The sequence below is a fragment of the Notolepis coatsorum genome (genome assembly GCF_963971535.1).
Source record: "Notolepis coatsorum genome assembly, chromosome: 18".
NCBI classification, from domain to species: Eukaryota; Metazoa; Chordata; class Actinopteri; order Aulopiformes; family Paralepididae; genus Notolepis; species Notolepis coatsorum.
The window spans coordinates 69,989,374-70,009,373 of record NC_140182.1 but is presented as its reverse complement, the minus strand read 5'-3'; the positions used below and the strand labels follow the sequence as shown (position 1 = coordinate 70,009,373).

Here is a 20,000-nt window from a genome sequence, read left to right as displayed (position 1 = left end):
CCCATGATAACGAGTTAATTTAATTCGTTTTCTCGTGATAACGGGATCATTTTCACCGTTTTCTTGTGATAACGACTTATTATTTCGTTATCTCGACATTACGAAGTCCGTTTTCTCGTGATAACGGGATCATTTATTTCAGGCCAGGGGGGTACATGACATACAGGTATACACAGTGCTGTTACATTTGTGACATACAAGATATGCAAATATACAGTACTGTTAAACAGAGATCCTAACAGAAAATATACATACGAGGGGGAGGACACTGTACATTAGGAGGGGGTGGGTGGGAGGGGTTTGGACATACAGGGGCCAGTTTCGAGTTGCAGCCTCCCGTAGCCAGGTGCTCTTTGAGAGCTCACTTGCGCCGCCGGTAAAGCTGAAGCCTTTGCTAACCGTCTTCTTAGATGACGCACACTTATGTGTATATATATATTATCTGTAACAGCAAGGCATAAAGCTATTTCAGCCTGTGTCAGGCCTTGATTGAAGAGATATGTGACGCGGTGATCAATATCCTCCTGCTCCTTTAGCCCCTTTCGTGACTGTGATGCACCGCAAAAAAAGGCTACCTGCTCCTCTGACAATTGCGACACTGAATGATGTTTCCTGCAGTGATCTAATATATACGTAACTAGACTATTGTTTCGTTTTCCCGAGATCTCGAGAAAATTATCCCGTTATCACGAGAAAACTAATTAAATTAACTCGTTATCACGGGAAAACGGAGTAAATAAAATGTATGAATGTACGGCCTCTTAGGGCTTCCATACTCAGTTATCCAATAGTGCTGCTGCTTTTTATTTAGTTAAAATCTTTTAGTTAATAAGACTAAAAGACTACAATATGACTACAATGATTTCATGACGGCTTCCTGTCCTCGCGTTTCCGGTTTCCGGTGCTATGCACGGAGATTTTGCACGTCACATTTTCAACAACAGATTGCTGCTAATTAAACACTTCATGGAAACGGAGTAACGTTAACGTTATGTCGAGTTCATACGTGTAGTGTAGTATGAACTCGGCATAACGTTAACGTTAGTCCGTTTCCAGTGTTTCTGGTTGCCACCGTTGCATCGCAGATGGATGGTACACTGTTAGCTCCGTAGCTAATCCGCTCCTAGACTACAGATAGCAGTACCGATAACGTCGGAGCTTATCAATACTCCGGTTTTTTCTAATTTAGTACCGGTTCCCATTTAGAACCGGGTTTCGGGGGGAATCCCTAGATACATGTATGTACTGCATGTATGATCTCTGACCACTGTGTGTCGACTTGTAACTGTCTTAGCTGATTTCTTTAATTGTTTATTCTTATTTATTGTGCCTATATGTACGAAATTGCTGATAAACTACTGCTAACTACATGTTTTGTAAGCTTGTCGTGGCTGTAAATGAGGGTAACCTCAGTGTCGTCTTACGAGTTGAAATAAAGGTTTGAAATTAAATGTGCTTTTTCTCTTAACAATGCACTGTTTTTGTATAAAATTAAAGGAAATAGTTCATAAACGTGACAAGAAAGACGACAATAAAGAGAGACTGACGGACCTTTGGAGCAGTAGTTGTGATGGTAGAGCTCCCTGTCCTCTGCCTGCTTCTGCCAGCGCACCAGGTAGAAGGTCAGGTTGCCATTGGGCGAGGCTGGTGGTGCCCACTTCACAACCAGCTTGGTGGAGGAGTTGGCATATGACCTGGTATCCTTTGGCATCGACGGTTCTGGAGAAAGGACAAACACGGTGACATTAGGTGATACTGTTACGGTCACTTCCGGTTCTAGTCACATTGGTAGGTACATGGTTGGCTGTCAGTCTGGGTAAGGCGGGCTTGTGGTGACGGGAGGATTGAAAAATACAAGAGATTGGCGTGGTGCCAACTATATGTACAGGACCGGTTGGACCCATGACAATACCAAATATGACATCTGTGATATCACAGTGACATTACAGTCAATGCATTCACACATACTTCCATAACGACTGGGTCATCTTGTTGTGCAGTGGTGCATAACAGAGAAGCACTCTGAGCAGACAGACAGGCAGACAGACATACATACAGGCAGACAGACAGACAGGCAGGCAGGCAGGCAGGCAGGCAGGCAGGCAGACAGACAGACAGAGAAACACTCTGAGCGAGTAAAATTCCACTAAACCTTTTTTCCACATCTATGCTAACTAAACACTGATGCGGTGTAATTGCTCTGAACACCAGCAAACAGTAACTAATACTAATACAGGCCATCAGGCTGCTAAACGAACAATAATCACTATGCAACAACCATCAAATGCACACAGCACACACACCCACACACACACACTCACTCAAACAAACAACACACTGCAGCACCCACTCTCCACACTTTAGATCACACAAACACACTTACACTTTATATTTATTGATAAAGGATTTGCACTACAACTCGTACACCTACTGTGAATTGTACCTAAATTGCACCTCGTCCCATTTCTCCATTTCTGCCTTGCACTATATAGTATTGTATATTAGTACACTGCACAGTATTGTATATTGTATGGTAACTACGTCTATTCTGCATCGAACATTGTACATATGTCTAAACTGAACACTGTGACCTCATTTTTTTTTACTTCTAATTTTACTATGTTATTTTATTTCATACTTATCTTGTCTTGCACAGTCTCTGGAGCGCAACAGTAAGAAGCATTTTGTATAAAAGTATTCTGTACTTCTGTATGACAACTATTAAAGAAACTTGAAACTTGAAACTTAATACACAACAAGTAACACTACCCATAAACATCATTATCTGTGCAATAATCATCTCTCTATATTCACATTGATATGTTATATTCATGTTGATATATTGAAATATCATGTTGATATCTTTTGCACTATATATCTATCTATGCACTGTTCTATACTGACCTGCATCTTTAATTACTTTTAGCAATGACATGTTCAGTGTATTGTGAGTGAGTGAGTACTGTGTGAGTGATATGCGTAATATGAAGTGAATGGTGTGTGTAGTATGGAGTGAATGATATGTGTAGCATGGAGTGAATGATGTGTGTAGAATATGGAGTGAATGATATGTGTAGAATATGGAGTGAATGATGTGTGTAGTATGGAGTGAGTGATATGTGTAGTATGGAGTGAATGATATGTGTAATATGGAGTGAGTGATGTGTGTAGTATGGAGTGAATGATATGTGTAATATGGAGTGAGTGATGTGTGTAGTATGGAGGGAATGATATGTGTAGTATGGAGTGAATGATATGTGTAGTATGGAGTGAATGATATGTGTAGCATGGAGTGAATGATATGTGTAGAATATGGAGTGAATGATATGTGTAGAATATGGAGTGAATGATATGTGTAGAATATGGAGTGAATGATATGTGTAGAATATGGAGTGAATGATGTGTGTAGTATGGAGTGAATGATATGTGTAGCATGGAGTGAATGATATGTGTAGCATGGAGTGAGTGATGTGTGTAGTATGGAGTGAGTGATATTTGTAATATGAAGTGAATGATATGTGTAGCATGGAGTGTGAATGATATGTGTAGCATGGAGTGAATGATATGTGTAGCATGGAGTGTGAATGATATGTGTAGCATGGAGTGAATATGTGTAGCATGGAGTGAATGATATGTGTAGCATGGAGTGTGAATGATATGTGTAGAATGGAGTGAATGATATGTGTAGTATGGAGTGAATGATATGTGTAGCATGGAGTGTGAATGATATGTGTAGAATGGAGTGAATGATATGTGTAGTATGGTAGGGTGACCATATTTTGATTTCCAAAAAAGAGGACATGCTGGCCCCAGCCTCGAGATACTTAATGATACTTTGCACAATCAAGGCGGGCATGGCCACCTTCATTTCACTATGTCTTGTGTACTGTACTGTATGTGATGAATAAACCTCTTGAATCTTGAATCTCTACTCAAAGATGCATTTATTGTTTTAACATATGCTTGGAAACATGCACCCAGAAAAGCGGCCTTTTTTTTATACTTGAACTTGAGGACTGCATACTTTTTTTGCAAAGCTTATCTTTATACATTATGCTTATAGCACATGCATAAGCCTGGTCTCTTTTGAAAGATAACATTCTGAAGTTACTAATGCAAAAAAGGAAAATCACTTTTAGTGCTAATGAAATAGAGTAGCATATAGGTCTGAACTTGAGTTGAACGTGAACTTGTGTACTCACATTTTTCTGCAGTGGTTGCAATATCCCGAATTTAACCACATAACATGCTCCCAGAAAAGTGGCAATTTTTTTTTACTTGAACTTGAGGACTGCATACTTTTTTTGCAAAGCTTATCTTTATACTTTATGCTTATAGCACATAAGCCTGGTCTCTTTTGAAAGATAACATTCTGAAGTTTCGTACACAATAAAGAAAAATCACTTTTAGTGCTAATGAGTGACATAGGGATGAACATGAGTTGAACTTGTGTACTCACGTTTTTGTGTAGTATAGTTGCAATATTCCAAAATTATATATATATTTTTTGTATAAGCTGGAAAACACCGCAAATCCATAGCCTGAAGGGACATGGGCCTGAAGGGACATTAACGTGTGTTGTCGGGCCTTACAAATACATTTGATTTTGATTTGATTATCAATAAGGTAGGATATCTGGAACACACAAACACACTATTTTTTAAATCACATGCCATGAAATTCTGGGACCTGGCTGAATTTAAGACTGCACAAATCATGTTTAAAGCACAAAACTATAGGGTAACATCCAAAAATTCTGTTATAGAGAGGGGGGTTACAATTTAGAGAGTCTAACTTCAAGAAACAGGCTGTTCATTCAACAATGTATGTATATTTCAGTTTGTGGAGTGAATATGAGTTGCATAAGATAATAGAGTGTGAAGGTATACTGAATACTGTCTACCTGTATGTCATATATGTCATATGTTATGATGAATTGAAAATGGGGGACCCTGGTGTAAACAAGACGAAAGTCTTTCTCTGGTCTGCATCCCCTTGTTTTGTGTGTATATTGTGTGTATTGAGCCGTACTGTATTGTACTGTATTGTACCCATTCTCCAATCTGTTAATAAAGTTTTCAATCAATCAATCAATCAATCAAGGGGGTAGGAATACATACGTTTACACTTCTTTCTATACTCCTGCTTGTTTGTTTTTTAATCTGTTTATTACTTGTTTTTTATTATTATTTATTTTCAATTTATGTTCGAAATAAATAAACGCATTCATTCAAGATATTGTGTGAGCAAAAGTATAGTTAATTTACTCCCTCGAGTCTGGCCCTGCGCGGATCTCGCAGCTGTGCCCGCACAGTGCAATACTCCAATTCAGCCATTGGCAATTCAGCCATTGGATGGGTGGCGCTGCTGAGCGGCCCTCACAGCACGGCCGTCAGCGCGCGGCCCTGAAAGCGCCGCTGGCTCTGCGGCTCTGCAGCTGCATGCTTCTCCGGGAGTCGGGGTGATAATCTGGCGCGCCATGTAAAAGATCGCACGCCTGACATATCGGCATGTAACTCGAGAACCGAGGCAATTTATATGTTCTGCGAAAAATGCAGTCCCGAGCCTTCAGATGCTCGCAAAGGGCCGTGAAACTGAAACTGAAAAACAATGAAACCCCGGACATTTCCATGAATTTATAAACCCCCCTCGGACGCCCCGGACAGGGCGTGAAAAGAGGACATGTCCGGGCAAAAGAGGACGTTTGGTCACCCTATAGTATGGAGTGAATGATATGTGTAGCATGGAGTGAATGATATGTGTAGCATGGAGTGAATGATATGTGTAGCATGGAGTGAATGATATGTGTAGTGTATGGAGTGAATGATATGTGTAGCATGGAGTGAATGATGTGTGTAGCATGGAGGGATGAATATGTATTGTAGTTGTCTATTTTGTTTTTAACTGCATTGATCAGGAGTAGCACTCGTAATTGCACTGTAGTATGCACAATGACAATAAAGCTTTCTATTCTATTCTAATTACAAATCAACAACGAGCCGCTCCCCCTGTGACACCTAGCAGGCTAACAGGCTAACAGGCTAACAGGCTTGGTCAGTCTTACGGGATGGACTGGTACGGATGTAGACCACCTCGCTCTTGGCCCCGTTAATGTGTTTGTCCTCCACCTGCAGGGTGATGGCCCTGACAAAGACGGCGTACTGGGTCCAGGGTTTGAGGTGTTTGAGCAGAACCCTGGGGTCAGTGCTCTTGTCCTGGGGCAGGTCCACGTCCACCATGTTCCAGCTATTGGAGCCACACCCGTCCTGGCCGTCAAATTCCGTTATGTTCTGGAAGGGGCTGGTGAGGACGGAAAACACACAGCTGTAAGTCAACACGCACAGCTACTAAGTTAAGTTCAGTTATGTTAAGTTGAACCTTTATTAATCCCCTTGGGGGAAATTCATTCTCTGCATTTTGACCCATCCTAACTATCTAGTACCTTGGTCAAGGGACCAACTCCGGTTGTAATGCCAGTACCTTGGTCAAGGGACCAACTCCAGTTGTAATGTCAGTACCTTGGTCAAGGGACCAACTCCGGTTGTAATGCCAGTACCTTGGTCAAGGGACCAACTACAGTTGTAATGCCAGTACCTTGGTCAAGGGACCAACTCCAGCTGTAATGCCAGTACCTTGATCAAGGGACCAACTCCGGTTGTAATGCCAGTACCTTGGTCAAGGGACCAACTCCAGCTGTAATGTCAGTACCTTGGTCAAGGGACCAACTCCAGTTGTAATGTCAGTACCTTGGTCAAGGGACCAACTCCGGTTGTAATGCCAGTACCTTGGTCAAGGGACCAACTACAGTTGTAATGCCAGTACCTTGGTCAAGGGACCAACTCCAGCTGTAATGCCAGTACCTTGATCAAGGGACCAACTCCGGTTGTAATGCCAGTACCTTGGTCAAGGGACCAACTCCAGCTGTAATGTCAGTACCTTGGTCAAGGGACCAACTCCGGTTGTAATGCCAGTACCTTGGTCAAGGGCAATGCAGGATATACCTGGCATGTACTGTATGTCTTTTGGTGTGGGAGGAAACCGGAGTACTTGGAGGAAACCCACGCATACACGGGGAGAACATGCATACTCCACATAGAAAGGCCCCCTTCTGGGGTTTGAACCCAGGACCTATTTACTGTGAGGCAACAGTGCTAACCACTGTGCCACTGTTCCGCACCCTACTAGGGGCGACAGTGGCTCTGGAGGTAGAGTGGTCATCTGGTAATCGGAAGGTTTCCGGTATGATTCTGGCTCGTCCCGGCAGTGTGTCAAAGTGTCCTTGAACGAGACACTTAACCTCCTAATTGCTCCCGATGAGCAGGTTGGCACCTTGCATAGTCGCCTCTGGCGTCTGTGAATGAATGGGTGAATGTGAGGCATAAGCTGTAAATGGCTTTGGATAAAAGTGCTCTATAAATGCAGTCCACTCCATTCCACTTAGCAACTCTGCGTAAAGTTTTACTATACCATAATATATTCCATTCATTTTGTAATGTCAAGGTTGAAGCACAAGCAAAATGGAATTAAGAACAGGTTTTACATGTTTTGACGTGTGTTGAATGAAACTGGCTGTTGGGCGGGATTTAAAGGGGAACTACACCCAATTTCGGAATTCATACATGTTGGTGTCACTTATGGAAAGACAAACTCTTCTCGCTGGGCTGACAGCAGCAAAGAAGCTGGTAGCTATGCACTGGAAACTGCCTCATTCGCCTGCTCTCAGAGCGTGGATTTGATGTATTTGGACATTGTGTATTTAGAGCTTTCGACAGCTGCCGTACACGGAGCAAAGGAGGCAACAATTACAATGTGGAATAATCTGGTGGTACAGTTGAAATCCACTGTAAGATGAGATAAGATAGTGGTGGTAGCTTGGATTCTCAGTGGGTTCTTCTTTTTCTTCTCTCTACTTATGTAATATTTATTGATTAAATATATATTTTTTATTATAATTATTTTTTTTATATATATTGTGTATGTGTTTATTGCAACAAATAAAAATGTGGGATGTTCGATATTGGCTTTTTTACCGATATCCGATATACCGATATTGTCCAACTCTTAATTTCCGATACCGATATCAACCGATACCGATATATGTGGGGTTTCCCCCCCAAAAAACACATTATGGATACGTTTCACAATAAATAAAATAAGAATTTGTTCTTACTTGCTTGCCTGGGTAAATAAAGGTTAAATAAATGTAATTTTTTTTTTTTTTTTTAAACCGATACCGATAATTTCCGATATTACATTTGAATGCCAATATCAGCAGATAATATCGGTAGGCCAATAATATCGGACATCCCTAATAAAAATATATCACAAAAAAAGAATTGATACACGTTATTCCTCTAATCTAAGACAGTACAAAATATTCAACAACAACTCAAACTTGTGACATCATCCAGTATTATGTCTGAAGCTGCTCCATAGACAATGAATCGGGACATATTTGTATAGATGACACTGAGAGCACCCAGGGGAATGTTCTGAGTTCATAGGTAAATGTTCTGTTTCAGAACTGAGATCAGTACTATAGAATAAAGCTCATTTGGATATAAAATAAAAAGAAAACAAACATTCTGTGGATCAACTAAATCAGTCTCCCATTCATTGTCAACGGAGCAGCTCCAGACCTAATACCTGATGACATCACATGTTTGGTTTTCACCTCTCAGGCTTCTGGCTTCGGGAGAGAGAGAGAGTAGCTCATGTTCACAAATATTGACAGAAGTGCCAGAAGGCCGTGGGAATAACAGATTAGAATGTTTAATCTTAGTGGTGCTCCCCCTTTAAGATTTGACCATAAACCAAAGATAACAACCGGAGTGACAGAGATATTCGTGCTGTTGCTGAGGACCAACTGGGGGGAACGTTTATACGACGGAGGTGTTGTTTTAAAAACTGAAAGTCGTATTTTGTTGGAAAGGAGGATTTATTTGCGCTCCCAGGCGCTGAATGGATCAGGGACTACATTTCATAACTTCCCAGGAAAAGATGAGAATGGAATTTGGACATAAAAATACAGGACAATACAGGTTTTGTAAATCCTTTGGCATGGATTGATAACGCAATAAAAAAAAGTATTTTCACATGAAGGGCACTTTAAAGTCATGACAAACGGTGTTTATAAGCATCTTCCCATATTGATCATGTATACTGTATATACCCATGTATACACAAGTAAATGGGATATTGTGAATATTATTACCATGGAAAAGTAAACATAATACAGTGTTTACATGTCTCAGTATCTCTTGGCTTAGTGCTTTAAGATTCCTCATAGTTGATATGAGCATATCCCAGTTTAGCGTATTAAGATCCCTCGTAGTTGATATGAGCATATCCCAGTTTAGCGTATTAAGATCCCTCGTAGTTGATATGAGCATATCCTGGCTCTTGTAAACAGGATGTGGCGTTCACACGTGCCAACTCAAAAGACAGAATACTCCAGCATTATTTCAGGTGCCCAGACGCGACGTATTGGATGAGACCCTCACCTCTGGGCACCACACATACCCTTGCTGGCCTGGGATCAGATCCCACAAGAATCTTCTCTCTCTCTCTCTCTCTCTCTCTCTCTCTCTCTCTCTCTCTCTCTCTCTCTCTCTCTCTCTCTCTCTCTCTCTCTCTCTCTCTCTCTCTCTCTCTCTCTCTCTCTCTCTCTCTCTCTCTCTCTCTCTCTCTCTCTCTCTCTCTCTCTCTCTCTCTCTCTCTCTCTCTCTCTCTCTCTCTCTCTCTCTCTCTCTCTCTCTCTCTCTCTCTCTCTGTCTCCCTCTCAGCTTTCCCACTGATCTCAGTAAAGACAGAAAAGGGAGTGAGCTGCACACTCTCCTCCAGCCTGCGGCGAGCCAGGTTCCCAGGCAGGAAGAATGCGTCAGAGAGCCAGTCTCCCCCATACAGTGTGACTTTATTTAACCCTTTCACTACCACCAGGCATGCGTTGTTCATGGCACGGGGTACCACGGTGTGGGACCTCACTCGCTATTTGCATATCAATAGCTCCGGTCGTCAGGTGTGTTAAATACGTTCTCAGACACATTCACACCTAACCTTGTTGTGAAGACGTGTTACATTCCATTCGTAGAGGCAATTAGGCACTGTCTTTAGTCTGTGCCCAAGCGAGGGGACATTAAATGCGCATTCGCGGGAGCGCGCGCACGCGCAGGGAGCGCGCGTGCACGTGGTGCGTGTCACCCCAGATGATTTCAATAACGCACCACTGACTACCACACTACCAAAGGGTTAATCCTTTCACTGCGACAATACAGAAGGTTAACCCTTTCACTGCGACAATACAGAAGGTTAACCCTTTCGCTGCTCTTACTGACATTAAGACATGGATGGACCTACATTTCCTCAATCTTAATGACGGTAAGACAGAGGTTATTGTGTTTGGGCATCTGGACTGTTTAAAAAACTCTGCTGGTGTTTTAGGGCCCCTCGATGCCAAAAAACGCTCTTTTACCAAAAGCCTTGGTGTCACTTTTGATAGTGATTTTAAATTTGACAGACAAATTGGGTCTGTAGTAAAAGGCTCCTTTTTTCAGTTGAGGCTCCTGACCAAAGTGAAGCTCTACCTCTCTCCCAATGACCTGGAGAGGGTTATCCATGCCTTCATATCTTCTAGGCTGGATTACTGTAATGCCCTGTATGTGGGTCTAGACCAGCTCTCCCTGCGACGCCTGCAGCTAGTGCAGAACACTGCTGCACGCCTCTTCACCAGCACAAAGAAGCGTGAACACATCAAACCAGTGCTGGCTTCCCTGAACTAGCTCCCTGTTCGCTTCAGGATTGATTTTAAAATTGCTATGTTTGTGTTCAAGGCATTGAATGGTCTGGCCCCTCAGTACCTAGCTGAACTTCTCCATGTTTGTACCCCAGCTAGAGCACTGAGGTCATCAAATAAAGCTGAAGATTCACCTGTTTTCATTGGCTTTTCGAGGCTTGGTAAGCCATACATCCCCGGTCGTGTCGTGATTGTTTTAATGTATTGTAGCTTTTGATTTTGTGTATACTGTATTTTGTATTTTTAGTATTTCTGTTTTTATATTGTAAAGCACTTTGGTGCAACTTCGGTTGGTTTTAAATGTGCTATATAAATAAAGTTGACCTTGACTGCCACGTGACAAAGGGTTAACCCTTTCTGTCTGTAGTGTGGTAGTGAAAGGTTAACCTTCTGTAGTGTGGTAGTGAAAGGGTTAAAGCAGGAGAGATACTGCTATTCTATTCTATGTAGTGGACCACGCAGCTACAGAGAGGATGCTTTAAGGAGTGAAGTTAACCTTCTTGTTAAGAACAAGACGCTGAATGTGTCATAGTGAGACATGGGCTAATGACATTCGTCAGCAGTTGTGCGTTGTGTTCAAGCTGAATGGTGTTGATTAACAACAACGTTTCACAAATAGTAACGTAAAGATTCTCCTTCATCTGTACTTTTGCACCTATATTCAACAACAAATTAACTCAGTTTAACAGTCCAAAGCATGCTGGGAGATTTCTCACCATGCACACCCAGCTGATTTTGAGCCCTTATTGGTAAGCTACCTCCTTATACTACATCATTATTGGTAAGCTACCTCCTTATACTACATCCAGAGGTGCGTTCCTCATATCAACACTGATTGCACGCATGCTAATGACGCCACGTGCAAGTGCGCTCCCGGCACGTGCGCGCGCTCCCGTGCATGCGCATTAAATGTTCCCTCGCTTAAGCACAGACTAAAGACAATGCCTAATTGCCTCTACGAATGGAATGTAACACATTTCATTTACAAGTTAGGTGTGAATGTATCTGAGAACGTATTTAACAGACCTGACGACCGGCGCTATGCCGCTATTGATATGCAAAGTAGCCCAGTTGGGTACTTATAGTGAGTTGGCGAGTGCAGCGAATTTCTGTGTGCACGCACTTCTGCTCACACAACTTTGGCTGCACTGCATGCAACCCCGTCCCATGAAGAACGCATCCTTGACTACATCATTATTGGAATGGAATTTTGGAACCTATGGAACCCGTTCTAATGACTGGCTGGTCCTTAAGGAGAGTTTGCTCTGAACAGGGTGAATCTGCATTTTGCTATGATGCCCCTCTAGCTCATGGAATGACCTCCAACGGTCCTTAAAGCTTGAGATTCTCCCCTCTGTTGCAGAGTTTATAACCTTGATCTCCAACCTTTGTCAATCAAGTTGTATGTGTTTTAGTTGATTTGTTATCCTTGCTTTTTGCCTCGTCTTGTTGTCTTATTGTTGTGATTTTATACGCTGTGTGATTTTACATGCTTTTCTTTTTTTTTGCTCATTTCTGTATGTACACTTGGCGTAAACGAGGGAAACCTCGGTTGCCTTTTGCGTTTAAATAAAGCTTTGATTTATTTTTATTTCGGAATATTAAACGACATTCACACTCAATACTCACGCTTCCTTGTAGTAGACGATGAAGCTGATGAGGTCCCGGTAGTCTGGGGGCCGGTAGCGTTCCCATGTGAGCTTGATCAGGTTACTTGTGGTGCTGTTGGACTTGAACTTCAATATGTGGCTCTCACCTAGGGCGACAGTCAAATCAACATCACGCACACATCCAAGCTGTTGGTTGTTGGATTACTTTCTGTAACTGCACTATGCAGTTTCAGAGGGGTATGTGTTTGCAGAGCCTGCCAAAGACATTTACTGTAATTCTTAGAATTATTCTATCTTATGTCATCATAAATGAAAACTAAATAATTATTAGCCACTGTGAACCAAACAGAGGCCTAGATTGTTTGTTAACTAAATTGCAGGGCCTGACTTGTAAACGACAGCAGTGAAACAGTAACCTTCCAGGTAGCTTTCTAGCTTAAAACAGTGCTCCAGGGATCACGCTTTCATATGAGGACAGTTTGTTTATTCAGTTGTGAAAATATAGCGTAGACATTATTCACTTGTCTGACTCTCACAAAACGACACAGTGCACCTTTAAAAAGTGAAGACCAAAAGTAAACTCATCAGAAGTTGAACAATATTGAAGTCAGACAAAGAGCACTGGCATTTCTTAGCCTTTGTTTACCCCTACTCGAAATACCAGATGGGTGAAGTCTATATGGCATCAGGACAATTCATATAGTTCCACTTAACTTATCAATCACAGAAAAGTGTACTAAATTTACTTTAAAACACATGTTCTGGTGTTCTCATTGTATTGTCTTTTGTGACAAACCCAACCCATCCGGTAGTCCAAGCAGGCATACAAACAAACAGCAGGAATTATTTGCAAACACTTGAAGTTGAAGTTGTGGTTTTTCAGAGGTGCACTCACAGCTCGCCCTGTCACCGTTGTTGCGGATGTCCCCCTCCTCCGGCTTGCTGGTGATGCCCGTCTTCTCCCACATCTTGTGGATCTCGGACATGCAGAGTTTGGGGTTGAGGCGGAAGAAGAGGCGCCCGGCCCGAATGGTCAAGTTGTGTTGTGTCCAGTCCCACAGGAACTGCAGGTGCTGGTTGTCGATGGCAGAGAAGGCATACATCCTGAGGTTAGAGAGAGAGAGAGAGAGAGAGAGAGAGAGAGAGAGAGAGAGAGAGAGAGAGAGAGAGAGAGAGAGAGAGAGAGAGAGAGAGAGAGAGAGAGAGAGAGAGAGAGAGAGAGAGAGATAACTGTCTTGTGTAGGACTCAACGTGGAGAGAGATATCGCATACATGCTTAGAGCTGTCTTGTGTAGGATCCAATGCAGAGAGAGATATTGCATATATTTACATTTACCTGACGCTTTTATCCAAAGCGACCTACTAAGTTCTGTACGACAAGTCATCAGGAAGGGCACAACTCTATCAGCTGAGTAACAATGTTCATCAAAGTGTTGAGTGCTACAGTAGTTTATTAGGACAAGTGCATGACAGTAAGGTTAGTTAGGGTTAGATTTGTCTTTTTTATATATATTTTTTTCAGATAATGGTTGAAGAAGTGCGTCTTTAGTCGACGGCGAAATATTGGATATATGCTCAGAACTGTCTCATGTAGGACCCAACGTAGAGAAAGAGATATCGCATACAAGCTTATTAGAGCTGTCTTGTGTACGATCCAATGCAGAGAGAGATATCACATACACGCTTAGAGCTGTCTTGTGTAGGATCCAACGCAGAGAGAGAGATATCACATACACGCTTAGAGCTGTCTTGTGTACGATCCAACGCAGAGAGAGAGATATCACATACACGCTTAGAGCTGTCTTGTGTACGATCCAACGCAGAGAGAGAGATATCGCATACACGCTTAGAGCTGTATCGCGTAGGACGCAGACAGCATAATAAAATAATAAACGCTTGGCTTTCACTCAGTAATTTCCCTTGAGCAAACACATATCATAGGAGATGAGTGTTGTCACTAACGTCGTCAAGGGCTTGACCTATTTTTCCACCTGGCGGCGGAGCAAAGTGTTAACAGCAGCAGACGCTGGAAGATATCGGGTGTCCGTGGGCGTGTCTGCCTAACACAGGCGGAGATGAAACAGGGCATTGCTAGCGGCGCCCTGGGTCCCAGCAGCAGAACAGAACACCTTAGGAACGAGGGGAATGCCCGGGCTCCTCGGTGGCGCGCCTGTAACTGAAACCCTATCCCGCGAGAGAGATGACAACAAGAGGAGCGAAAAGACTTTCCCACGACCCCCGCGGTTATCTCTGGAAGAGCGCGGCCCGGCCTCCGTGAGGGGACAGGCTGCCGGTGACATGCTCCCACCAGAACAGCCTGGGAGACTTTCTATTCATCCACCTGGCTGCACTGGCAAGCTAGCAGAGAAACAAACACCTGTCTGAATGACTTTGTAGGAGGAATTAAGACGGTAATAGTAACAGTATAACTATTTCTCATATTTTTACATTAAGAGTTAATTGTATTGTTTACACTGTTTATTTCTTCTCGTATTTTTATATTCAGATCAAATTTGATTGCCTATATGTACGTCTTTCTATTATTACCCTGCCCATACCTGTACTTCCCCTCACCCTCCCCCCATGCTGCTATGACGTCCGAATTTCCCCAAGGGGATCAATAAAGGAATATCTTATCTTATGGTACCTTATTATCTTATCATGTCTTACCTTACCTTATCTTACCTATCTGTGTTTTCTTTATTCTTTTATTCACTTTGGCTGGTGCAACATTCTATCAAGTGCAAACCTCTTTCTTTGATAAGTACCTACACACACACACACACAGTCACACACACACGCGCGCAGAGCACAAATAAGTCGTACCCATCCATGAGCTCCTCCCCGTTGATGTAACGCAGGCTCTTGAGGAAGGAGAGGGAGCCAAGCGTGTGGGAGTGTCTGATCCTCACGTAGCCTGTCACTGTCTGGACCAGCCCCATGAAGCTCTCCAGCTCAGACGCTATGTTATCTGGGGAGAGGAGAGACACACACACACACACACACACACACACACACACACACACACACACACACACACACACACACACACACACACACACACACACACACACACACACACACACACACACACACACACACACACACACACACACACACACACACACACACACACACACACACACACACACACACACACACACACACACACACACACACACACACACACACACACACACACACGCACGCACAAACAGTACAACATGTGTGAGACACAGGGCTCTGAGGAGCACATTAAGACTCTACTGGGACCACCGCCGCTACTACTAGACCTGAACCCAGTGCTCCGGAGGAGAATTACCCCAGTGAATACAGAGTTCTGTGAGCGTTATCGTATCTGAAGATAAGCTTGTAAGCCTGTCAACTGCGCAAATAAATAGCATTATATCATAATGTGATAATTGAGTGGGAGCGCAAGCAGCTGATGTTGACTCAGTGGCCCAGGATATACATCCCAGCAGCCTCTCCCTCCCCATCCCATGGGACTGGAACGTTGTTTAGGGCAGTGTAGTGTCGCCTCAAGGGACACCAACAAGCTCAACAAGCTGGTGAGGAAGGCTAGCTCTGTGGTGGGAGTCAAGCTACCTAGACTAGAGGTGATGGCAGAGAGGGGGATGAGAAGGAAGCTGGCTGCCATCATGGAGAACCCCTACCACCCCCTCTACGACGAGCTAGTCAAGATGAGAAGCACGTTCAGCCACAGACTCATACCCCCCCGACACTCAACTAACCGCCTCGGACAGTCCTTCATACCAGCGGCCATCAGGCTTCACAACAGTGGGCAGCGACTAGCGGCCTCCAGGCTCCACAACAGGGGGCAGCGACTGCTGCCAGACATTGACCTAGGACTAATAGGAACCCAAGGAGGACAATAACACTACCTTAGGCATACTGCACCTTATGTGGATACTGTGATACTGTGAATAATGTATATTTCAGTTAGTTAGATAGTAAATTATAACACTACCTGATGCATACTGCACCTTATGTGACACTGTGAATACTGTGAATATATATTTCAGTTAGTTAGATAGTAAATTATATTGACCTATTTGTTTACACTGCTTGTGTTGTTTTTACTACCTGTACCCCCCCCCCCTTCCCCCATGCTGCTATGATGCCTGCATTTCCCCAAGAGGATCAATAAAGGAATATCTTATCTTATCTTATCTATTAAGATGAATTATAGTGTAGTCTACTACGACAGGTGTAGTGTAGTGTAGTTTGATTGATTGATTGATTGATTGATTGAAAACTGTATTAACAGATTGCAGAATGGGTACAATACAATACGGCTTAATACACACAATTGTTAAGGGGATGCAGACCAGAGAAAGACTTTCGTCTTGTTTACATCAGGGTCCCCCATTTTCAATTCATAATGACATTTATGACATACAGTACATGACATACAGATATACAGTACTGTTACATTTGTGACACACAAGATATGCAAATATACAGTACTGTTAAACAGAGATCCTAACAGAACAAATATACATACGAGGGGGAGGAAACTGTACATTGGGAGGGGGTGGGTGGATGGGAGGGGGCTTTTGGACATTTATGGGGGCCAGTTTAGAATTGCAGCCTATTAAGATGAATTATAGTGTAGTCTACTACGACAGGTGTAGTGTAGTGTAGTGTAGCCTATTAAGATTAATTATAGTGTAGTTTCCTACGACAGGTGTAGTGTAGTCAGTGTAGCCTATTAAGATGATTTATAGTGTAGTTTACTACGACAGGTGTAGTGTAGTGTAGTGTAGTCAGTGTAGCCTATTAAGATTAATTATAGTGCAGTTTACTACGACAGGTGTAGTGTAGTGTAGTGTAGTCAGTGTAGCCTATTAAGATTAATTATAGTGCAGTTTACTACGACAGGTGTAGTGTAGTGTAGTGTAGTCAGTGTAGCCTATTAAGATGAATTATAGTGTAGTTTACTACGACAGGTGTAGTGTAGTGTAGTGTAGTCAGTGTAGCCTATTAAGATGAATTATAGTGTAGTTTACTACGACAGGTGTAGTGTAGTGTAGTGTAGTCAGTGTAGCCTATTAAGATGAATTATAGTGTAGTTTACTACGATTGTAGTATTCTTGTGTTATGTGATGCACCTTGTATTAATTATTGTGTTTTGTGAAGCACTTTGTTGAAAAGGGTGCTATATAAATAAAAACCTACTTACTTACTATTGGTTAGGGTTGGGGTTGAAAAACAAAGCCCATTATACAAATATATACAAATGCTATATACAAATGTTAAACTTAAAGTAATCTACACTTTTGGATACTCAAATTGGTTTTCGTTCACTGAATAAAGGCATAAAAAAGTACAGTTTAAGAATCTGCATCAAATCTGAATGATCACCGGTCGACGACACCTGACCCTAATTATGGTGTGATGTAGCCTACTAAGGTGTGTAGTGTGTTGTAAAATTATTTAATTTTACTCTACCTCTTTATTGTATTATCTGTCTGTTAATATCTGTCCGCTAATGTTGCACCGATAACGTCCAAAGCAAATTCCTTGTATGTGAAAACTACTTGGCAATAAAGACCTTTCTGATTCTGATCCTGATTCTGATAAGGTGTAGTGTAGAGTCTAATGGACCGGGGGGGGTGGGGTGGGGGGGGGGGGGGGGTGGGGGGGGGTGCTACACTTACTTCCGCGGCGAATGTTGACGTGCAGGTTGCCTTTGATGATGGTGCAGCCCATGAGAGACTGAGCAGCATCTACTGAGTCTATCACCGACGTGGGACAGATCTTATCACAAGGACCGTCACAGGCACTGCAGAACATACTGCATGGAGGGAGAGGAGAGAGGGAGAGATAGAGAGGGATAGAGAGAGAGAGAGAGAGAGAGGGAGAGAGAGAGAGAGAGGAGAGAGAGGGAGAGAGAGAGAGAGAGAGAGAGAGAGAGAGAGAGAGAGAGAGAGAGAGAGAGAGAGAGAGAGAGAGAGAGAGAGAGAGAGAGAGAAGAGAGAGAGAGAGAGAGAGAGAGAGGAGAGAGAGAGGGAGGAGAGGGAGGGAGGAGAGAGAGAGGGAGAGAGAGGGGGAGAGAGTGTGAGAGAGAGTGAGAGAGAGATCAAGGGGAGAGAGAGTGAGAGAGAGAGGGAGAGAGAGAGGGAGGGGAGAGAAAGGGAGAGAGAGAGGGAGAGAGAGAGTGAGAGGGAGAGAAAGAGGGAGAGAGAGAGAGAGAGGGAGAGAGAGAGGGAGAGATAGAGAGGGAGAGAGAGAGTGAGAGGGGAGAGAGAGAGGGAGAGGGAGAGAGAGAGAGAGGGAGAGAGAGAGAGAGAGAGAGAGAGGGAGAGAGAGAGGGAGAGATAGAGAGGGAGAGGGAGAGAGAGAGTGATAGGGAGGGAGAGAGGGATAGAGAGAGAGTGAGAGAGAGAGGGTGAGGGAGAGGAGAGAGAGAGAGATAGAGAGAGAGATGGAGAGAGGGAGATCAAAGGGGAGGACGTGGGAAAGAGAGGGGGAAACCGTCAAGAGGGCAGGCAAAAATCAAATCTAAACTTCACAAGGCCCGCTCCCTAACTCCAGAGCATTCCAAAGGATTCACGCATAAATTCTCAGTCAGTCCCTCTCATGAGGGGAGCCCCATCCTCCACAGAGCCTGGTCAGTCCCTCTCATGAGGGGAGCCCCATCCTCCACAGAGCCTGGTCAGTCCCTCTCATGAGGGGAGCCCCATCCTCCACAGAGCCTGGTCAGTCCCTCTCATGAGGGGAGCCCCATCCTCCACAGAGCCTGGTCAGTCCCTCTCATGAGGGGAGCCCATCCTCCACAGAGCCTGGCGCGGACCCCGTGTTTCGTGTTCAGAGTGACTCACTGCGCCGACCTCCCTCCCGAGACGATGCTGTGGCCAAAAACATTCTACGGCGGCAAAGACTCAACGCAGGAAGGTTAGAGCATGACAAATCAAAACAGCGGGGGAGGGGGTATAAGTTGCTCACAAAGTCACAACAAAGATGTTCTCCTCATCCTAAGTGAATGTCAAACAGGGGAAATGTCAAGCAGGGAGGAAATGTTTCCTTGTTTAAAGCCACACCCTGCTGAAGACCCCAGAGCTAATGCTAATCTTTCCGCATCCACCAATGGCGGAGCGATGGACGCAGGGGCACTCGGTTCAGCACCTTCCTCTCTCTCTCTCTCTCTCTATCTATCTCTCTCTCTCTTCTCTCTCTCTCTCTCTCTCTCTCTCTCTCTCTCTCTCTCTCTCTCTCTCTCTCTTGAAAAAGTCTGGAAAGTCTTCGCTTCAATCATTAATAGCCTAACACGCCCCGGGCTCATCCTGCCGCGAGACCTCTCTTAAGAGCCAATCCGATGGGGGACGAGGTCAGGTGGAGTTCAGCTCTCAGGTGAAGGGATTCTTTAGGCAAATTAATACATAATGCAGAGGTACACCACACAAAAGAGTCTGTAACACTGCACCGTCTATGAATATTGGAGAGAAGACACACTAAGCATATAACACGCTACAGCGCTCCCTCGTCTCCGGGTGTGAACTAGAGAGGGGGGGGGCGGGGGGAAGGTGTACATCTTTACCTATTGGTCTCGTTGCGTGTGAAGCCGGAGGGGCAGT

At 43.6% G+C, this 20,000-nt stretch overlaps 1 protein-coding gene across 1 annotated transcript in view; it reads right to left on the bottom strand.

The window, feature by feature from the left end:
• The window catches only part of LOC311245382 (insulin-like growth factor 1 receptor), a gene marked incomplete at both ends in the record, with an annotated part of 66,259 nt that overhangs the window by 45,156 nt on the left and 1,103 nt on the right, over positions 1 to 20,000 (bottom strand). Inside the window, 5 exons of the mRNA XM_084335224.1 lie at positions 6,065 to 6,300; positions 12,422 to 12,548; positions 13,298 to 13,506; positions 15,229 to 15,373; positions 18,084 to 18,220. Of these exons, the coding sequence (XP_084191350.1) occupies positions 6,065 to 6,300; positions 12,422 to 12,548; positions 13,298 to 13,506; positions 15,229 to 15,373; positions 18,084 to 18,220 (854 nt within the window). The remainder of the gene's footprint in view (positions 1 to 6,064; positions 6,301 to 12,421; positions 12,549 to 13,297; positions 13,507 to 15,228; positions 15,374 to 18,083; positions 18,221 to 20,000) is intronic.